Raw genomic sequence first — 20,205 nt, forward strand, 5'->3', positions numbered from 1 at the left:
AACGTGTGATACCGTATATTGTAAAGGGACAAACAAATACTATGTTAGATTAATAGTATTAGCAAACATGAAAGTGAATTCAAGAAAAGAACATACATTGAGCATTTAAAAGCGCACAACAGTAAAACTTAATACCATATTCTACCTCACAATTCGCAATGGCATAATTTCAAATAACTTTCTCGATTGTCAATGTTTAACTTTATTTTCACTTATTTTAATACTCTTGAAACCATAGGAAACTTTGTTGTCAGAATATATTTTTGTTAGGCAATACATGTATCATTTATCTTCAAATGGATCTTTTTGAATGTTTCTGCATCCATATTTATTAAATATATGGGTATGTTTTGATATGCAAATCCTTATATATTTGTGTCTTGTTCTGGCAAAGCTAGGCATAATGCATGTGCGTAAAGTGCCGTCCCAAATTAGCCTGTGCAGTCCGCACATGCACATCAGGGACGACACTTTCCGCTTAAACTTGATGTTCGGTAAGGAACGACTTCCTTCAAACTAAAAATACCATAAAAGCGGAAAGTGTCGTCCCTGATTAGCCTGTGCGGACTGCACAGGCTAATCTGGGACGGCACTTTACGCACAAGCATTAAGCCCAGTTTTCTCAGAACACGACTCATGTGATCGTTATTCGCTCATGCATATCACGCCTCAAGACTGCTACATAAATTAAGTAACATATTTGAAATTAAATGTAACGATTAATTATCTTGTATAAATTGTACATTCCAATTTCTAATATATAATTAAAATATACACACCTATATTTAATGCGCATATAATTAGACTAATATTTGAAATGTTTATGATTGATTTTTGTATCACATTTTGCATATTTTGTATTATCATAATCATCATCGTCATCATTATCATCGTCGTCGTTGTCTTCGTCGTCGTCGACGTCGTCGGAATTGATAAGGAAGTTATTATAACATTTAACTGTATAGTTCATTTTATTTTTTCCCTTGTATGTTCGTATGCATGTTTCAAAATATATAGATCTACTTGTGTTTTGTTACTGAAGACCACATTGTAAAAAAGAAATTATTTCTTAATGTGAATTCTTCATGAAATAAAGTTATTATTATTATTATTATTATTATTATTATTATGTACTTTGAAATATATTAAAACCTATAGTTCATTTTCTGTTTTTGTGTGTGTGTATTCAGGCATTTGCGTTTGTGGTTTACAAAATGTCACTGGCCGTACATGCGAGACACAAAACGTATAATTTGCTACAAACGACAATGTGTTGGCAGATAGCAAGAAATCAAATAACGTCTAATAACATGAACAAATCTTTGGTAATATATTTCATTGCTTCATATTTTCCTTTTTGTTGCAAAAAAAATAACGCCGGATTATTTTACGTTCGTGAAACATGTCATTACCTTCCTTCGAGTTAAAAATCGTTGTGTCGATTGTCTTTATACATATGGACATATCCTTACAATATGTACTAGTTTCACCTTATTTGTAAAATGCGATAAATACGTTGTATGAGATAGCGACTGATAAACCTACCTGATTATTACTATCTGACTGTGCAATCGCGTGATACACACGCTTTTTGATTCATTTGACATGATTGAACATATAAGGTTACACATGGTCCGTTAGAGAATATCACATACAATTATGTCTATTCATTATCTTAATTTTGTTTTCAATGAGTTTTTATGTACCCGGACTTAATGAAAAAAGAGAAAATGTAAGCAAACTTTTAATATTTGTTACATTTTTAATTAATACTTTGTAAAATTAACGCTTACATTAAATGTCTTTGTATTAGGCTTGGACTAAACATGATCGGGTTTAATTGTGTTTATGATCTTTAGAAAACAAATCATTTATTATTCTTACGTACAGAATACATTGCCAAAACCATATTTTATATCAATGAATATAACTCGTGCACAGACCATATCCATGTATTGTTGTTAATTTTATAACAAAATTGTACTGAAACGACAATTCCCACGCTGTGGAAATGAAAAAGTTTATGACCGGAATGAAATCATTTATGTCACGTTTCATTATTCCAAATGCATAATTCGAAATTCAAAATATAAACGAAGATCACAATTTACGTTGTATACTCAGAATTATGAAAATACATGTACATTAAACATATCAACAACGTTCCATTAGACTTCGTTGTACAATAAAGCTTATTTGTGTTACACACCATTATTTTGTTTACTTTTCAGGAATCTTGCAGTCATCAGGTCTTCTGTAGCTATTCTTGGACTTTGTTTGGCATTTATGACATTATGTAAGCTGTTTATTGGATATGAACGCGTGTTGATGTATAGTACAAATGCTGCCTTATTAACACATGTGTGTCCCTGTTTTTGTAAACATGGACAGAAGTGTTGCAAACAAATGTCATAACATGCTAAGACGGAAGTAAGTCAGAGAAATAGTAATGTATTTCATTCTTAGAAATGTTTTACTATTTTTACGGAATAAGTTATTATATCAAAGTGTAAAATTCGTTTCTAAATATGATTAAGTACGTGGTATTGAATTAAAACCTGTGTTAGCATAAACACTTTCCTCTATAAGGTTAACATTGGTTTTTCTAGGGATAAAACAATATGCATATCAAAGAATACGAATAATGTTACACAGTGAGATGATGTTCATTATTATGTAAACGCTTTCTTTAACATATTGACACTTGTATGTGAAAAAATTATTTTCTTTCCGAAACCCGTTGACCATAATCTACATGTCAGTAAACACGTGACCTGAACAGGAATCCATTTTGGTTCCAGGTCGAAATTTATTCATCTGATATTCTGATGTTTTACTTTCGATGTTAATTCTAAGCAATCTTTGATGACTTTGATGCAGAATCTACAGGAAATTTGATTAAATCTTGAAACGGTCAAAATGCAGTTATACATAGTTTTTACTGCGTATGTGTTTTAAAGCTATAAGATTGTTAAAAAAACTTATTCAAAAAATGCCGTTGATTAAATGTTATATTTGTCCTTTCATGTAATTTCATACACTTTTTTCCAGTTCTGTCGCAATGTGAAGGGAGAGGCAGTATCTACTCGATCAACATCAGTTGCCCGGACGGCTTCATGCAGGCAGTCAACAGCTGCTACTACTTCAACACGGATCAGCTCCTGACATGGGACCAGGCGAGGACGGAGTGCTCCCTTAGGAACGCCGATCTCACGGTGATCGGAAACAGGGACCAGCTGGTGAGTTAGAACCGGGGCCGTAATCGGATTTTCTTTTGTCGGTTTCTTATTTGTTCTAATTTACGAAGCTATATTTAATCATCTACATCGAATATTTTCATTTTCATGGATGCGCAAGTCTTCACAGTGGTGTATTGGTTGCAATGTTTTTCTCATTTTTAAAATGTTTGTAGGATTTCATTCTATCTAAATCAAGAAGTAAAATGGTTCTTCAACTTATGGTGTAACTTATTAAAATTCGCCATATCATTGAGCATTGATCTGACAAAACTGTTTTTAATTAATAAGCGTTAAGTACCAGATTAGCAAGCGCAGTTCGCACAGGCTAATCAGGGACGACACTTTCCGTCTAAACTGTATTTTCGTTTAAGAGATAAATCCGTCAAACCTACAATTCCATAAAACCGGAGATTGTCGTCCCTGATAGGCCGGAGATTGTCGTCCCTGATAGGCATGTGCAGACCACACAGGCTTATCAGGATCGAATGTCTCTTTACGTACAAGCAGTAATCTAAGTATTTCCAGAACGAGGCTTAATGTCTTATTTGAATCCCGCAGAACTGGCTGAACACACAGACTGAGGAATACTCTACTGATGGCTGGTGGATAGGCCTCAAGTACATGGGGTCGACCTTCGACTGGGTCCAATATGGTGGTGATAAAACTCTAATGTGAGTGGAATTTTATGGGTCGATTTATGTAACGCATCATCAAATACAGTTTATAACATCCGTCTCCCTAATGTATATAAATAATTGCTTGGTGAAAAATGTAGTTTCTCAAGAAATGTTGTTAATTTTAAAAGTGTAAGTATTAGTTTAAATATTAAATCAGTAGTTTTTTTACAATCGCCCCGTTCTATCAATTATGTATGTATGTGTTTAAAATGCTATCTTGTTTTATATGAACGCGAATGATTAAAAAAAATAATTTATGCTATTTTTAGTTCGGACATGCAAAATTGTTATCGTGCTTTAATAAGTCTGTTAAGAATCTTTTTGAATACATTCAATGTCTTTGTATAAATGATTGTGTAAATACCAACTTATGCCATGGATAACAATAATAGTATACTATTAGCATGGATATAGGTTATTTTATTAGAAATAATACATTTTATAATTGGAATGAAATGAAAGTTAAAAAACGAGTTTCATATAAATTGAATGTGAGTAGTACGATTCTAAACATTTTGCACAAGAGTAAATGAGTATTCAATTCTTCCATTCTTAGTTGGCTTCTTAGACAAAAAATAATTCTTTTTATGATTGACTTGTCTCTTTTCATATTAAATATTTTACACTATCCTTGGACAGAGATTGGCGAAACGAACCGGACGACTATGACAACCAGGACTGTGATGCCATTAACGAGTTCGGCAAGTTCAGTGACGAGTACTGCAGGTCAAAGCTGGGCTTCATCTGCTCCTACCCTATCCAGCCAGGTAACCGTAGTAGCAAAGATTGCAGCATTGCCTGCTCCTACCCTATACAGTTAGGTAACCGTAGTAGCAAAGATTGCAGCATTGTCTGCTCCTACGCTATACATTCAGGTAACCGTAGTAGCAAAGATTGCAGCATCGTCTGCTCCTACCCTATCCAGCCAGGTAACCGTAGTAGCAAAGATTGACGCATTATCTGCTCATACCCTATCCAGCAAGGTAACCGTAGTAGCAAAGATTGACGCATTATCTGCTCATACCCTATCCAGCAAGGTAACCGTAGTAGCAAAGATTGATGCATCATCTGCTCCTACCCTATCCAGCAAGGTAACCGTAGTAGCATAGATTGCAGCATTGTCTGCTCCTATCCTATCCCGCAATGTAACCGTAGTTGCATAGATTGCAGCATTGTCTGCTCTTACCCTATCCAGCAAGGTAACCGTAGTGGCATAGATTGCAGCATTGTCTGCTCCTACCCTATCCCGCAATGTAACCGTAGTAGCATAGATTGCAGTATTGTCTGCTTCTACCTTATCCAGCAAGGTAACCGTAGTAGCATAGATTGCAGTATTGTCTGCTCTTACCCTATCACAGCAAGGTAACCGTAGTAGCATAGATTGCAGTATTGTCTGCTCTTACCCTATCACAGCAAGGTAACCGTAGTAGCATAGATTGCAGCATTGTCTGCTCCTACACTATCCATTAAGGTAACCTAGCATAATCTGATCATATCTTGTCCGGCAAATTTACCGTAGTAACATCAACTGCAGTTTTGTCTGCGCTTACCCTATCCGGTAAATTAACCGTAGAAGCATAGATGGCAGCTTTGTCTGCTCCTACACTATCCAGCAAGGTTACCTATAATAATTTGATCTTATCCTATCCGGCAAATTAACCGTAGTAGCATCGATTGCAGTATTGTCTGCTCCTACCCTATCACAGCAAGGTAACCGTAGTAGCATAGATTGCAGCATTGTCTGCTCCTACACTATCCATTAAGGTAACCTAGAATTATATGATCATATCATGTCCGGCAAATTAACCGTCATAACATCAAATGCAGTATTGTCTGCGCTTACCCTATCTGGTAAATTAACCGTTCTAGCATAGATTGCAGCATTGTCCGCTCCTACACTATCCAGCAAGATAACCTAGACTAATCTGATGTTATCCTTTCCGGCAAATTAACCGTAGTAGCGTATACTTTTTGGAAGTAAGCGGAAAATCAAAAAGATCGAAAATTTCTCAGTCATATGTAATAATCAAACTATAAAGTCTCAAAAATCGGTGAAATATTTAGGTCATGTTCTAGATAACACCCTGTCAGGTAATAAATGTGCAAACGACATCATCAGTAAGGTCAACTCGAGACTTAAGTTCATGTATAGAAACAACAGTGTACTGGATTTTAACGCTAGGAAAACCCTCTGTAATTCACTAATTCAATGCTTATTTGACTACGCTTGTTCGGCCTGGTATAATAACTTGGGGAAAAAACTCTTAAGTCTTAATTACAAATTACACAAAACAAGGTTGTGCGATTCATTTTAAATGTTCCACCAAGAACCACACTGACCTGCTCAGATTTTCACAAACTAGGAATATTAAAACTTAATGATAGAGTGAAACAACTGAGTCTAAATCATGTACATAAATTTTTTTATGACAAATGTCCAGTGTATATGAAAGAAAACTTTATTAAGAAATCTGATGTTCATAGCTACTGCACACGAAAGAGCAAATGTAATTTCTATGTTCCTGTCATAAAATCAGCGACAGCTTCAACTTTTTATTATAATGGTGTGTTAACCTGGAATGCTCTTCCAGAATCTATTCAATGTATAAATAGTCACTTCAAATTAAAAAAGAAGTCAAAAAACATTTTCTTAACAAGTACCTTTAGGGATTGAGCATGGCAGACGGTGTTGTTTCTTTTAAGTACTTAGATATCCCATGTCTTTGTTAAGTAACGAGTTTATATAATCATGTGCTCGCTCAAATTGTTGAACGCATATATACATTTTGTAAATTTTAGATATGCTAACTAAAGTATAAATTAATTCAATAACCATTTAACATAATATGACTATAGCTAGCTGCTATCTAGTTTATCTGCTGTATGCAGCAGTAATGTAAAGGACCCCTTTGGAAATAAGTCGCAAGACTTTCAAGGGCTTTCCTGGCAGTACATGTCCTTATATACGACTAAAATAAACTATAAGTAAACAGCTAATGTAAATGTACCTATAATTGTTTACCATATGAAGTCAATTTAATCTGTGATTTTTTTGTGTTCAATGTATGTGACTGTCTTAAGCTGAATTTGGTTTAAACTTCTTTGTGAAAATTGTAAATTTTATTAAGGTATGTAAATGTATCTCAAATGTTTACCTAATTGAGTCAATTTTAATTCTGTGATGCTAAATATATGTGCTTGTTTTAATCTAATTTTGTTTTTAGCATCTGAGAAATTGTATTAAGGTATTATAAATGTAACACACATGTATACCTCATGATTTCAATTTGATCTGTGATATTTTTAGTGCTCAGTATATGTGTTTGTTTTAAATTTATCTTGTTCGTAGGCGAAATGTGATAAATTGTTTATGTTATTATTTGACATGTATATGCCGAATAAATCTATCTATCTATCTATCCATCCATCCATCCATCCATCCATCCATCCATCCATCCATCCATCCATCCATCCATCCATCCATCCATCCATCCATCCATCCATCCATCCATCCATCCATCCATCTATCTATCTATCTATCTATCTATCTATCTATTGCAGTATTGTCTGCTCTTACCCTATCCGGCAAGTTAACCGTCGTAGCATAAATTGCAACATCGTTTGCTCCTACACTATCAAGCAATGTAAACTAGAATAATCTGATCTTATTCACTCCGGAAAGTACATCGTAGTTGCATCGATTGCAGTATTGTCAGCTATTACCCTATCCGGCAAGTTAACCGTAGTAGCATCGTTTGCAGTATTGTCTGGTCTTACCCTATCCGGTAAGTTAACCGTAGACCAGTATCAAACAGAGCATAACATGTTAATGAGCGAATATTATCATGTTAAAAAATTAATTCATCCGAAATGAAATACTGAAATATTATTATGTTTGATTTGATTTTGTTTATTTTATAGGAAACTGGCATTAGTTGTATATGATAATATGTAAGAAATGTTTGCCTTTGAACGATTATTCAATTAACGTATTACCGGTATACACAATTCTGATCTTTTTTTTTCGTTAATGACATAACATATTTGTTTCTCGGCAAATTAAATGATAGCATGTGTATCAGTTTTATTTTACCAATACTGGTGATCCTCTTATTTTGCGCCATTGAGCTACGTTTTATACACGGCAGTACTGCATCGCGACAGAGAGGGAATCACGTAAAAGCTGCAACACACTTTCGTTTAACGCCTCCTTTATCCTTGAATGAGCCTTTTAAAGTATGCTCATTTATTAATTTAAGGGGATGAGTGCCCGACCAATGAGCAGACGTGGCTGTTTGCGAGTGCATCCTGTTTCTTCATCAGCCCCCTCCTGAACAGCTCCCTCTACCTCAACTGGACGGACGCAAAGACGTACTGCGCCAACTTAATACCGAGCAAATCAACTCAGCTGATGGCGCTGAAAAGTTATGATGACTTGGTATGTCTTAAGTATTAGTTAATATCCTGCAACACATCTTAAAGCCGCACAACTTATTTGGCATAGTAAATTTAAGTATAAATAAGAAACATATTTTATCTATGCCAATTAGAATATATCTGGTTGTTACATGGTAGAAATCCGTCTTTTTGATCTTTAAAACTTAAAAATAATCGCGTTTGTCGAAATGGACGTATACGTCTACAAATCCTACTTTCGGTTTTAAAAGCGGTTCTGTATAAAAATAATAAATTACTTGCTAACCAGGCTATAGATTTAATGAAAATTTTGCACACTTTCAATTGCATCTATATGTATTGATTAACATGTATATCATTTCAATGTCAGAGGCTTTCATCAGACGTATACAAATATAATCCGCGCTATTGGAAAACGGGGTTTAGTTAAAACCTATTTATTTTAGCTCGATTGCATTGAAAGCCTTAGGCTTATCGTAACGCTCTCGAGTCCGTTTCCTGGGACTATCACAAGAACTTGGTGGATTTTGGGGAGATCGGAACTCCCAGGGATCGGAGATGGGTAACTCCCAGTGGGGTGCGATCCCGTCAAGCGGAGTTTAATGCATGTACAGTCTGTACAGGCAAACAGGAGGATATTGGCTTATAAGAGTCTTCTATGATACTAAACATTCCTTAAACCTATAAAGAATCGTCCTTGAAAAGAAAGTGCGGACTGGCCAGGCTAATCTGAGACAAAACTTTATGCACGTGCATTAAACCCCGTTTTCCCCGAGCGTGGCTAACATATTTTTCTAATAATAATCAAAGTGTGACAAAGCTCGGATCCTTCTGTTGTATAGTTAAGCCTTCAGAGCCTGCTGTCGACGTACAACAAGAACGTGCTGCTGCCCTGGTGGACGGGACTCAATGACCAACAGACAGAGGGAGAATACCGCTGGGTGGACGGCACGCTGGCCAACGGCTCACTCATGTAACCAGCAGTGTTTTAACCCTTTACCCCTTAAATACGTATTTTGACGCATTTGAAGCCACTTAGAAAGTTATATTAAATTATAAAATACCTTTCTTAATAAATTCAAGTTTAAAAGGCTTCATTTCCAACCCTTAGTTACTGATGAGTAGCAAACAGCATACAACCTGAACAGACTGCGAGTTACTTGCAGGCTGTTCTGGTTTTATGCTGGTTGCAAAAGCAATTTTTATTTTGCTTCTGATGGAGAAAGATTTTAAGCCATGTAGTGGGAATTTTAAATATATGTAGTCACATATGTGTGTCCAATTGCCTATTCATTTTGAAGAAATATGATCGCGAGATCTGAACATGAGGTAAAAAAGAGTGAAACTATTTGTTTAACAAAAGTTTTGATCTGCATGTAAATATGCTTATCGCACCTCTCCCATCCAAATAGTTTTGCTTTCTTACGATACTGGATTTAAATAGCATAACGATATTGTAAAGTATATTAAATTCAAATTATAGTTAAATATATCATAAACAATTATTTATTGTTCAAAACGACTTTCCTGATCGGAAATAAGAATTTTACGTCTGTTTTATTTCGTTCTGGTTTCCAGCAACTGGGATTTGGCGCCAAGTGCTGACCGCTCGCAGCATCAGGATTGTGGCGTCATGTATCAAGACGGTAGCATTGATGACGTCACGTGTGATAAGCGCGCGCATTATATATGCGGAATGTCGGCGTTCCAAGGTGATTTGAAGAAATTGCTTTGTGCGCTGTGGTTTTGTGTAGAACGCACACAGCAGGAAATCAGCGCATATATAACAATGATATAAAACATGTACTATTGAATCACGATATGCTTTGAATAAGTTTTATAACCAATGTACATACGTAAACATTGACATAATTGATAAAAAAACACACAAAATCATGCAACTCAAATGTTATTCAAATGGATTAAGGGCTTATGATTGGGTAAAACAGTACAACAAATTACTTTTGATTGAATTATACAATTTTCTTAATTTGATTGTCCGTTCAAAAAGACTTCCTTAAACCAACAAAAATATGCATAAAAACGGAAAGTGGTGTCGTTGATTAGCTATGCGGACTTCACAGACTAATCTGGGACGACACGTTACGCACATGCAATAAGCCCAGTTTCTCCACAAGGCTCTATTTGATATGTTCAGGATACGTTGACCTAGGATGCGGATCTTGGTTGCGGGGCGGCACCTCGTGTTACCTGCTCGGGAAAGGCAATTTAGTCACGTGGACAGATGCACGTGACAGCTGCGCACGCGCGGGAGCTCACTTGTTGAAAGTAGACAGCTTTAACGAAAAGGTGAGGAGATCATTAAAGGGGCATGTCAACAACTAATGTGATATTATGTTTTCAAAAATCAATTCATATATTAATAATATCATAATATGTTAATAATAATAATGTTAATATGTTAATAAGAAAGTAGCTAACGAATGACATACATATAGGTATCGTCTTTATGACAATGCAGTCAAATGTTTATTTTTGTAATTACACAGGTGTTATTGAGACACTTTTAATCATTTAAATCATTTATAGAAGTTAAATCGTTATGAATGATATGTTCATTTGTACCCCTATCTTCATTCGAAATATCGAGAACAATATTGTGTTGTGCAACCTATGCATTGTTGTACGCGATTTGTGAATCTCGCTTTCTAGTATGTGTATATTTTTCTTATGTATCATGAAGTCCATATCTGTTCTTTTAAGTAAGGACGTAAGGCAATATTTTCACCTCGGGATTTGCCTTGTGCATCTAATGTGCATAATAAAAATTAAATCTTGAATTTAATGCGGTGAGTCACTTAATGTAATTACAATCGTATTTTTATATCAGGCCTGGTTGGAGGGGCAGTACATAGGGTCGTACGGGTTCTGGACCGGGCTCAACAAGCCCCAGGGCGGCTCCTCCTGGGTGTGGCAGGACAACACGCAGGCAGCGGACACTTATGTGTGCGTTTTAAATCATAAATGGTTATTGTATGGAAGTTACCATATAAGAAAAATACATTTGAGATATGTGTACATGTGTTTGCTATTTTCTAAATCGCAACCATTCTGACATTGTATCTTAAACCATATGTATGGCCCCACAGCCGTCCACGTCCCTGCTCCTAACCCACGACCCTTCATGCAACCTGTGTGCAATGGTTAAGAGATTTTCTTAATATTGCGTGTACTTGTGACCTAACTATCTTGCGGCAACAAATATTGTTTAAAGAGCCATTGCTACTGTTGACCTAAAACTCTATTAGCGTCTTCCTTTCCTCCCAAGTAGAACGATCATACCAATTTTGATAGTGATAGGTAGAAAAAAATGTCATGTCAAACGCCCCTTTGACTTTTACATCTGACTTTTTGAACACATCATTATTTTCGTCTTCCTTTCTTCCGCGTAACCCGCATACCAGTTTGAATGAATAGGCCAAAGTGTTCTCTAGATATCATGCGGAAATAAATGTCATGTCATAATGCCTTAACCGATAATCTGTCGACAACAAAATCAAAATGAATTATCTTTTGCTTCAAAGTAACCAGCACACTTAGTTACATGTAGATGTGCGTATGTCAAGCATGCTCTAGATGTTGTGCGGACATGTGTTCCATGTAACAATACCCTTTGACCCAGACCTCTGACCTTGATATCGATAGGCGTTCTACTTTTATCCCAAGTAACCACCATGATAAAGTGCATGTGGTAGGTCAAAGCGTTTCAATATCTTGCATAAACGAAATGGTCTAACGGACTGACCATCCGAACTACCGGCCGACGGACATGAACAAAGCAGTATAACATCGCTTTTTTAAAAGAGGGCATAATAACAAAAATTATGCCACATCATACAAGTGAATTGTTTGGATCTACTTCGCACCATCTAAAACATAGCTTCTTAAGTTAATAAGGTTATATTTTGATCCTACTATAAACTTTTGATGTTGATAGGTTTCGCTCAGTGGTTTCTTCACTCTTTGTCTGTATCATTCAAAAACATGCAGGAATATCACTTTCGAAACACACACCTTATTGTAGTAATTTGAGTTGCAATAAAGTTTTATTTGTTTATATGGCATTTACAGAAAATGGAATTCTGAGCCAAACAACAATGCGGGCAAAGAAGACTGTGTTGAAATCCACAGAGACGGTCTGTATAATGACCTTGACTGCAATGCGAAGGCAGCCTTCATATGCGAATACCCGCTGCCTTATGGTAAAAGTGTACAGTGATTATTTCATTTCTCGGCAATTACTTAAAAGGATTTATTTTATATAGTCACTAGGTCTGAATGTACATTTTGTAAATTATGTAAATGTATTAACCGTTTATCATTGTTTTAGTCGCATATTTGTACTTAATGTGTCGTTGTTGGCTCAGGTACTACTTTAAAGTACCCAATCTACTCTTAAGTTTACTACAAAGTAGCCGTTATACGGAAAATGTACTCAAAAGTACCCCGGAGTATAGCCGGATGCCTTTTAACAGTACTTTCCCGGGTTATATCGTAGTATACTTAAGAATACTCGGGGTACTTTTAAGTGTTACCTGAGCCTACGACCAATTTAGCTTTATTTGTATCTACACATTATTTAACTATTGCTTGCACATCAATGAGTATCGTTTTCATTTTCGCAGGAACTCCCTGCGTAACTGGCTGGTTCCAGTGCCAGCAGTCGTGTTACTACCTTAGCCCAGCAAATTACAGTCTTACAGTCACGTGGTTTGAGGCCTATCAGCGCTGCCAGGACCTCCTGGCGGGACTGGGGCCGGACGGAAACAGCTTGCAGTCCAACCGCCTGGCGGTCAACAGCGGCGATGAGGCGGCCTGCGTCAACACGCAGCTTCAGGTAAGATTTGAGCGTAAAATGTGGTCGATTATTTTGGAGTCTCCGTGCATTGTTTAAGATTTATAAACGATCTTAAAATACAAGTACACAGTATTGTTTATTGATAGATTTTCACAAAGCGGCTTGTACGATTTCCAACTATTTGTCTGGTGTTAATGATATAATGAGCTGATTTATACTCTGTTGACATAGTATTCCGTCATTTATAAAACGTTTAATTTTATGTTAAAACATGTATACGTTTTTAATAAACCACTACAGTATTAGTTGAAAAGGCATTTTTGTAAATTTTCTTCAAAAAATAAAACCGATAACTTGTTTGTGCTTTGATTCTCAAAAGAGGTAAACAAAAAATACGATAAATACATTTGAAATAAATTTGTAGAATACAAATACTGTACAACATGTGTGCAGCAGCCGGTTTGGGGAGAGGGGTGCTGGGGTACCAAAGTTGCTGCATAAAGGGGCCTTTTCACGTTTTGGTAAATTGACCAAATTAAAAAAAAATGTTTTTCACATTCGCAGATTTTCGTTTTAGTTATTATATTTGTGAGGAAACAGTAATACTGGACATTTACCATGCTCTAAAATAGCAATAATATGTATATTTTGACGATTTAAAAGCCTGAAAATTATAAACCGTTGCAACGCGAAACGATTGAATAATTTGGAGAGTTCTGTTGTTGTCGTTATATTTTGTGAAACTACGAGAATTGCTTATATAAAGTATAAAATATATCCCTCGTTGTATAAGCACGGATGGCCGAGTGGTCTAAATGGGAGACTTTTCACTTCAGGGGTCAGTGGTTTGAGCCTTGTTGAGGGTTACATTTATTTTTTTATTTGTCCTTGATTTTTTACTGGAGATGTTTAGATCCAATGTTTAAATTTATCAATATAAAGCATTTAATGACATACTTTAATACATTCCAAAATCTGTGAAAAGGCCCCCTTTAAAGCCCATCAAGACTCAAAAGCAACTAATATTTCGTAAAATAAAGTTAACGCATAAAAAAATCAGTGTTCCTTATAGCAATAGTCAACATTTCAACGCTAGATGTGGCTTGGTAACATAGATTTAGGGATATATAAAAATCTCGTTTTTTTTATTTTTGTGTGTGACAATATATTCCATGTGCATTTCCCGCGTCTATATCCAAATATTTACGAGCAAACGCGAGATTGGCTTCTGGCAGCGTCGGAAGCACACGCAGTTGTCATGATTAATTATTATGTTATTAATTGGTGGAGCGTAAGCGAGGACGACCTGCTCTTATCGATACGGCAAGAAAAAGGTAAAGAGAGCCTGCATAAATGAAAGTATATGCGGGGTAATACATAACTGTGATAATGGATCTTTTATTTCTATCTTTAATTAGGAGCGCACTTGCCTGTGCTTTCTATAAGGTCCGCGTGGTTCGCTCGTAAATGTTCGGATATCGTCTCGGGATATTGGCCTGGATTATATTGTAACGCAAAAATAAATACGATCATTTTGTATCTCGTTAAATCTATGTTTCCATACCACATCTAGCGTTTAAAGTTTTGCCTTTGCTATAATGACCACTGATTTTTATGGATTAACTTCATTTTACGTTGATTTTGTGTGTGTTGGTGGGATTTAAAGCAGATTGGCTATTATAGCGGGTGACCACTTATTCTAACCAGAACAGATTATCAATTCCTATAGTAACTGCACCGTATTTCTTTACAAGCACATAACAACATTTCCAGACTTTACCAGTCGGCGCCCCCGGGTACTGGACCGATCTGTCGGATCTGGCGGTGAAAGGCATCTGGCAGTACTCGTCTGCAACCGACAATCCACCAGACATGTCGCTTATGTGAGGCAACGTTTAGTACATGATACTTCTAATTGAAATAGATCACGTTTTAAAAACTAATTTAATAATATTGGTAATGCGGTCAAAACGGCAATTGGTTATTGATCAGCAATACCGATGTCTGAATAATAGAGTAACGTCTCTTCGGTAGCTTTTGTCTTAACATTACACTCCTTCATCAAATCATTGGGCATTTATTGTTTTTTCATTCATCAAAACGCACATTTTGTATTCGCTATTCGATGTCAATGGAGTTATTGTGTATTTGTATTGTTGAGATATTTTTTATTTTGTGTTCAGAAACTGGGCAAAAGAACCGAACAACGTGAACGGTAACGAAAGTTGTGCCGTCATATACGACGGTGGTTTCTATAACGACGTGAACTGTGTGCAACAGTTCTACTACATCTGCGAGCGAACAGCAAGTAAGACCATTTGTACAATATATGAGTGTCTCTCTTGAAAAACGTGGCTTAATGCATGTGCGTTAAATATCGTCCAAGATCAGCCTGTGCAGTCTGCACAGGCTAATCAGGGACGACACTTAATGCCGATAGTGGATTTTCGTTAAGTGGAGAATTAATTTGAACGAAAAATAATATAAACGCGGACTGCACAGGTTAATTTGAGATGTCACTATACGCACATGCACTAAGCTGAGATGTCACTATACGCACATGCACTAAGCTCAGTTTTCCCAGAGCTAGGCTGATTTACATTTAAATTCAGTTAGCTTCAACATAACACTTTGATGTGCAAACATAACTATATTTCCTTAACTTTACATTTAAAATAAACTGAAATAAGTCAAAATGTTATTTTAAAAGATCCGGTGTTGTCCATGAACAGTTCCTCCCAACCTTTTGTTTAAATTTCCTAGTCAGATGATATACACGCGATGTCTTAGAGCGAGAATAAACACGTGATTTCCTAGTTCGATGATATACACGCGATTTCTTAGAGCGAGCAAAACACGTGATTTCCTTGTTCGATGATATACACGCGATTTCTTAAAGCGAGAATAAACACGTGATTTGCTAGTGCGATGATATACACGTGATTTTTGAGAGCGAGAATAAACATGTGATTTCCTATTTCCAAGATACACACGTGATTTATGAGATCGAGAATAAACACGTGATTTCCTAGTTCAATGATATACGCGATTTCTGAGAGCGAGAATAAACACGTAATTTCCTAGTTCGATGATATACGCGATTTCTGAGAGCGAGAATAAACACGTGTTTTCCTAGTTCGATGATAAACACGATTTCTGAGATCGAGAATAAAAACACGTGTTTTCCTAGTTCGATGATATACATGTGATTTCTGAGAGCGAGAATAAACTAGTGATTTCCTAGTTCGATGATATACTCGTTATTTCTTAGAGCGAGAATAAACACGTGATTTCCTAGTTAGATGATGTACTCGTGATTTCTTAGAGCGAGAATAAACACGTGATTTCCTAGTTCGATGATACACGTGATTTTTGAGAACGAGAATAAACACGTGATTTCCTAGTGCGATGATATACATGTGATTTCTGAGATCGAGAATAAACACGTGCTTTCCTTGTGCGAGGATATATATGTGATTTCTGAGAGAGAGAATGAACACGTGCTTTCCTTGTTCGATGATATACGCGATTTCTGAGAGCGAGAATAAACACGTGCTTTCCTTGTGTGAGGATATACATGTGATTTCTGAGAGCGAGAATAAACACGTGATTTCCTAGTTCGATGATGTACTCGTGATTTCCTAGTTTGATGATATACATGTGATTTCTGAGAGCGAGAATAAACACGTGATTTCCTAGTTCGATGATGTACTCGTGATTTCCTAGTTTGATGATATACACGTGATTTCTGAGAGTGAGAATAAACACGTGATTTTCTAATTCGATGATATACATGTGATTTCTGAGATCGAGAATAAACACGTGCTTTCCTTGTTCGATGATATACATGTGATTTCTGAGATCGAGAATAAACACGTGCTTTCCTTGTGCGAGGATATACACGTGATTTCTGAGAGCGAGAATAAACACGTGCTTTCCTTGTGCGAGGATAAACATGTGATTTCTGAGAGCGAGAATAAACACGTGATTTCCTAGTTCGATGATATACGCGATTCCTGAGAGCGAGAATAAACACGTGCTTTCCTTGTGTGAGGATAAACACGTGATTTCTGAGAGCGAGAATAAACATGTGATTTCCTAGTTCGATGATATTCACGTGATTTCTGAGAGCGAGAATGCCACGTGCTTTGCTTGTGCGAGAAAATACATGTGATTTCTGAGAGCGAGAATAAACACGTGCTTTCCTTGTGCGAGGATATACATGTGATTTCTGAAAGCGAGAATAAACACGTGCTTTCCTTGTGCGACGATATACATGTGATTTCTGAGAGCGAGAATAAACATGTGATTTCCTAGTTTGATGATATACACGTGATTTCTGAGAGCGAGAATAAACACGTGATTTCCTAGTTCGATGATATACGCGATTTCTGAGAGCGAGAATAAACACGTGCTTTTCTTGTGCGAGGATATACACGTGATTTCTGAGATCGAGAATAAACATGTGATTTCCTAATTCAATGATATAAACGTGATTTCTGAGAGCGAGAATAAACACGTGATTTCCTAGTTCGATGATGTACTCGTGATTTCTGAGAGCGAGAATAAACACTTTATTTCCTAGTTCGATGATATACGCGATTCCTGAGAGCGAGAATAAACACGTGATTTCCTTGTGCGAGGATATACACGTGATTTATGAGAGCTAGAATAAACATGTGATTTCCTAGTTTGATGATATACACGTGATTTCTGAGAGCGAGAATAAACACGTGGTTTCCTAGTGCGATGAGATACGCGATTTCTGAGAGCGAGAATAAACAAGTGATTTCCTAGTTCGATGATAAACGCATTTTCGAGAGCGAGAATGAACACGTGATTTCCTAGTTCGATGATGTACTCGTGATTTCCTAGTTTGATGATATACACGTGATTTCTGAGAGTGAGAATAAACACGTGATTTTTTAATTCGATGATATACATGTGATTTCTGAGATCGAGAATAAACACGTGCTTTCCTTGTTCGATGATATACATGTGATTTCTGAGATCGAGAATAAACACGGGCTTTCCTTGTGCGAGGATATACACGTGATTTCTGAGAGCGAGAATAAACACGTGCTTTCCTTGTGCGAGGATAAACATGTGATTTCTGAGAGCGAGAATAAACACGTGATTTCCTAGTTCGATGATATACGCGATTCCTGAGAGCGAGAATAAACACGTGCTTTCCTTGTGTGAGGATATACACGTGATTTCTGAGAGCGAGAATAAACATGTGAAATCCTAGTTCGATGATATTCACGTGATTTCTGAGAGCGAGAATGCCACGTGCTTTGCTTGTGCGAGAAAATACATGTGATTTCTGAGAGCGAGAATAAACACGTGCTTTCCTTGTGCGAGGATATACATGTGATTTCTGAAAGCGAGAATAAACACGTGCTTTCCTTGTGCGAGGATATACATGTGATTTCTGAGAGCGAGAATAAACATGTGATTTCCTAGTTTGATGATATACACGTGATTTCTGAGAGCGAGAATAAACACGTGATTTCCTAGTTCGATGATATACGCGATTTCTGAGAGCGAGAATAAACACGTGCTTTTTTTGTGCGAGTATATACACGTGATTTCGAGATCGAGAATAAACATGTGATTTCCTAATTCGATGATATACACGTGATTTCTGAGAGCGAGAATAAACACGTGATTTCCTAGTTCGATGATGTACTCGTGATTTCTGAGAGCGAGAATAAACACTTTATTTCCTAGTTCGATGATATACGCGATTCCTGAGAGCGAGAATAAACACGTGATTTCCTTGTGCGAGGATATACACGTGATTTATGAGAGCTAGAATAAACATGTGATTTCCTAGTTTGATGATATACACGTGATTTCTGAGAGCGAGAATAAACACGTGGTTTCCTAGTGCGATGAGATACGCGATTTCTGAGAGCGAGAATAAACAAGTGATTTCCTTGTTCGATGATAAACGCAATTTCGAGAGCGAGAATGAACACGTGATTTCCTAGTTCGATGATATTCACATGATTTCTGAGAGCGAGAATAAACACGTGATTTCCTAGTGCGATGATATACGCGATTTCTGAGAGCAAAAATAAACACGTGATATCCACGTGCGAGCGTTTAGCAATTTTGCATATTAATGAAATCATATTTGCATTTACAGACACATCTTTATTTGCGTTGGCGAGTGGTTTGACGACTTATATGAATTACAATGTACTTTTATTTCACAGCAACTGTGAGTTCCTCGGCGTCTGTTCTCCATTCGTCCTGGACTGGAGCTAAACTCTTCGTTGGACTCGTAATGTTAATTCAGAAACTTCTTCGTCTACAACGATTACTTTAGCGCATATGATATTAATATGGCCCCTATAAAAAGAATGTGACACACAGATGTTTTTCAAACATTCACGGTACAAACGCGAACAACATATGTTGGAGACACTTTACTTTTTTTTGCAGTTGGAGCTATTGAGTCGTTATTGTTAAGATGTGTGTAGTGTAAATAAAAATGTTTAGTGTACTTTTGTGTCTCATATTACAAGTATAGTCATATACATGTACTTTGGAAGTGCATTTTCATTTATAGATGTAAACAATGCTGCAAAAGTCTAAATACATGCACCATAAATGTTAATTACCAGACGATATAATCTGTGTATCTTAACTGTCCCTATTTTAATTAATGTGTTTCTTTTTCACATATATTGTTTTTGTAATAAATAAGTTCACCCATAGTTGTTAAATAATTAGAGTTATCAGAGCTTACCATGACACAAGAGGAAAACTGACGTCAACATTTCGATTTCCTATTCACAATTGAAAGATTGAAGATGACGCTCGTTAATTAGTTATTACAGGGAGTCAGTATTTCAAATGTTGGACTCGTTTCCGACGAGAATTTACAAATACTTTTTTAACCTATTTATTAAAGCTCGATTGCATAAAAAGCATTCAGCTTATTGAAACACTTTCTAAACCGTTTACTGAATATATAATCAGTATTTTCGGGGAGATCGAAGGAAAGCTCCCAGTGGGGATCGAACCTGATTTTCCCGATCGC

At 36.4% G+C, this 20,205-nt stretch overlaps 1 protein-coding gene across 1 annotated transcript; it reads left to right on the forward strand.

Annotated features, from left to right (window-relative positions):
* The first annotated feature begins 1,564 nt into the window (after window positions 1-1,564).
* Window positions 1,565-19,879, forward strand: LOC127841124 (macrophage mannose receptor 1-like). Its single transcript, XM_052369689.1, has 15 exons — window positions 1,565-1,732; window positions 2,232-2,296; window positions 3,052-3,239; window positions 3,798-3,910; window positions 4,556-4,683; window positions 8,176-8,354; window positions 9,175-9,305; window positions 9,911-10,044; window positions 10,491-10,642; window positions 11,184-11,299; window positions 12,425-12,555; window positions 12,979-13,190; window positions 14,925-15,034; window positions 15,335-15,459; window positions 19,376-19,879. The coding sequence occupies exons 1-15, from the start codon at window positions 1,701-1,703 to the stop codon at window positions 19,486-19,488; spliced, it is 1,929 nt and encodes a 642-aa protein (XP_052225649.1). The 5' UTR covers window positions 1,565-1,700; the 3' UTR covers window positions 19,489-19,879.
* The last annotated feature ends 326 nt before the right edge of the window (window positions 19,880-20,205 follow it).

This window comes from Dreissena polymorpha, chromosome 8, assembly GCF_020536995.1.
Source record: "Dreissena polymorpha isolate Duluth1 chromosome 8, UMN_Dpol_1.0, whole genome shotgun sequence".
NCBI lineage: Eukaryota > Metazoa > Mollusca > Bivalvia > Myida > Dreissenidae > Dreissena > Dreissena polymorpha.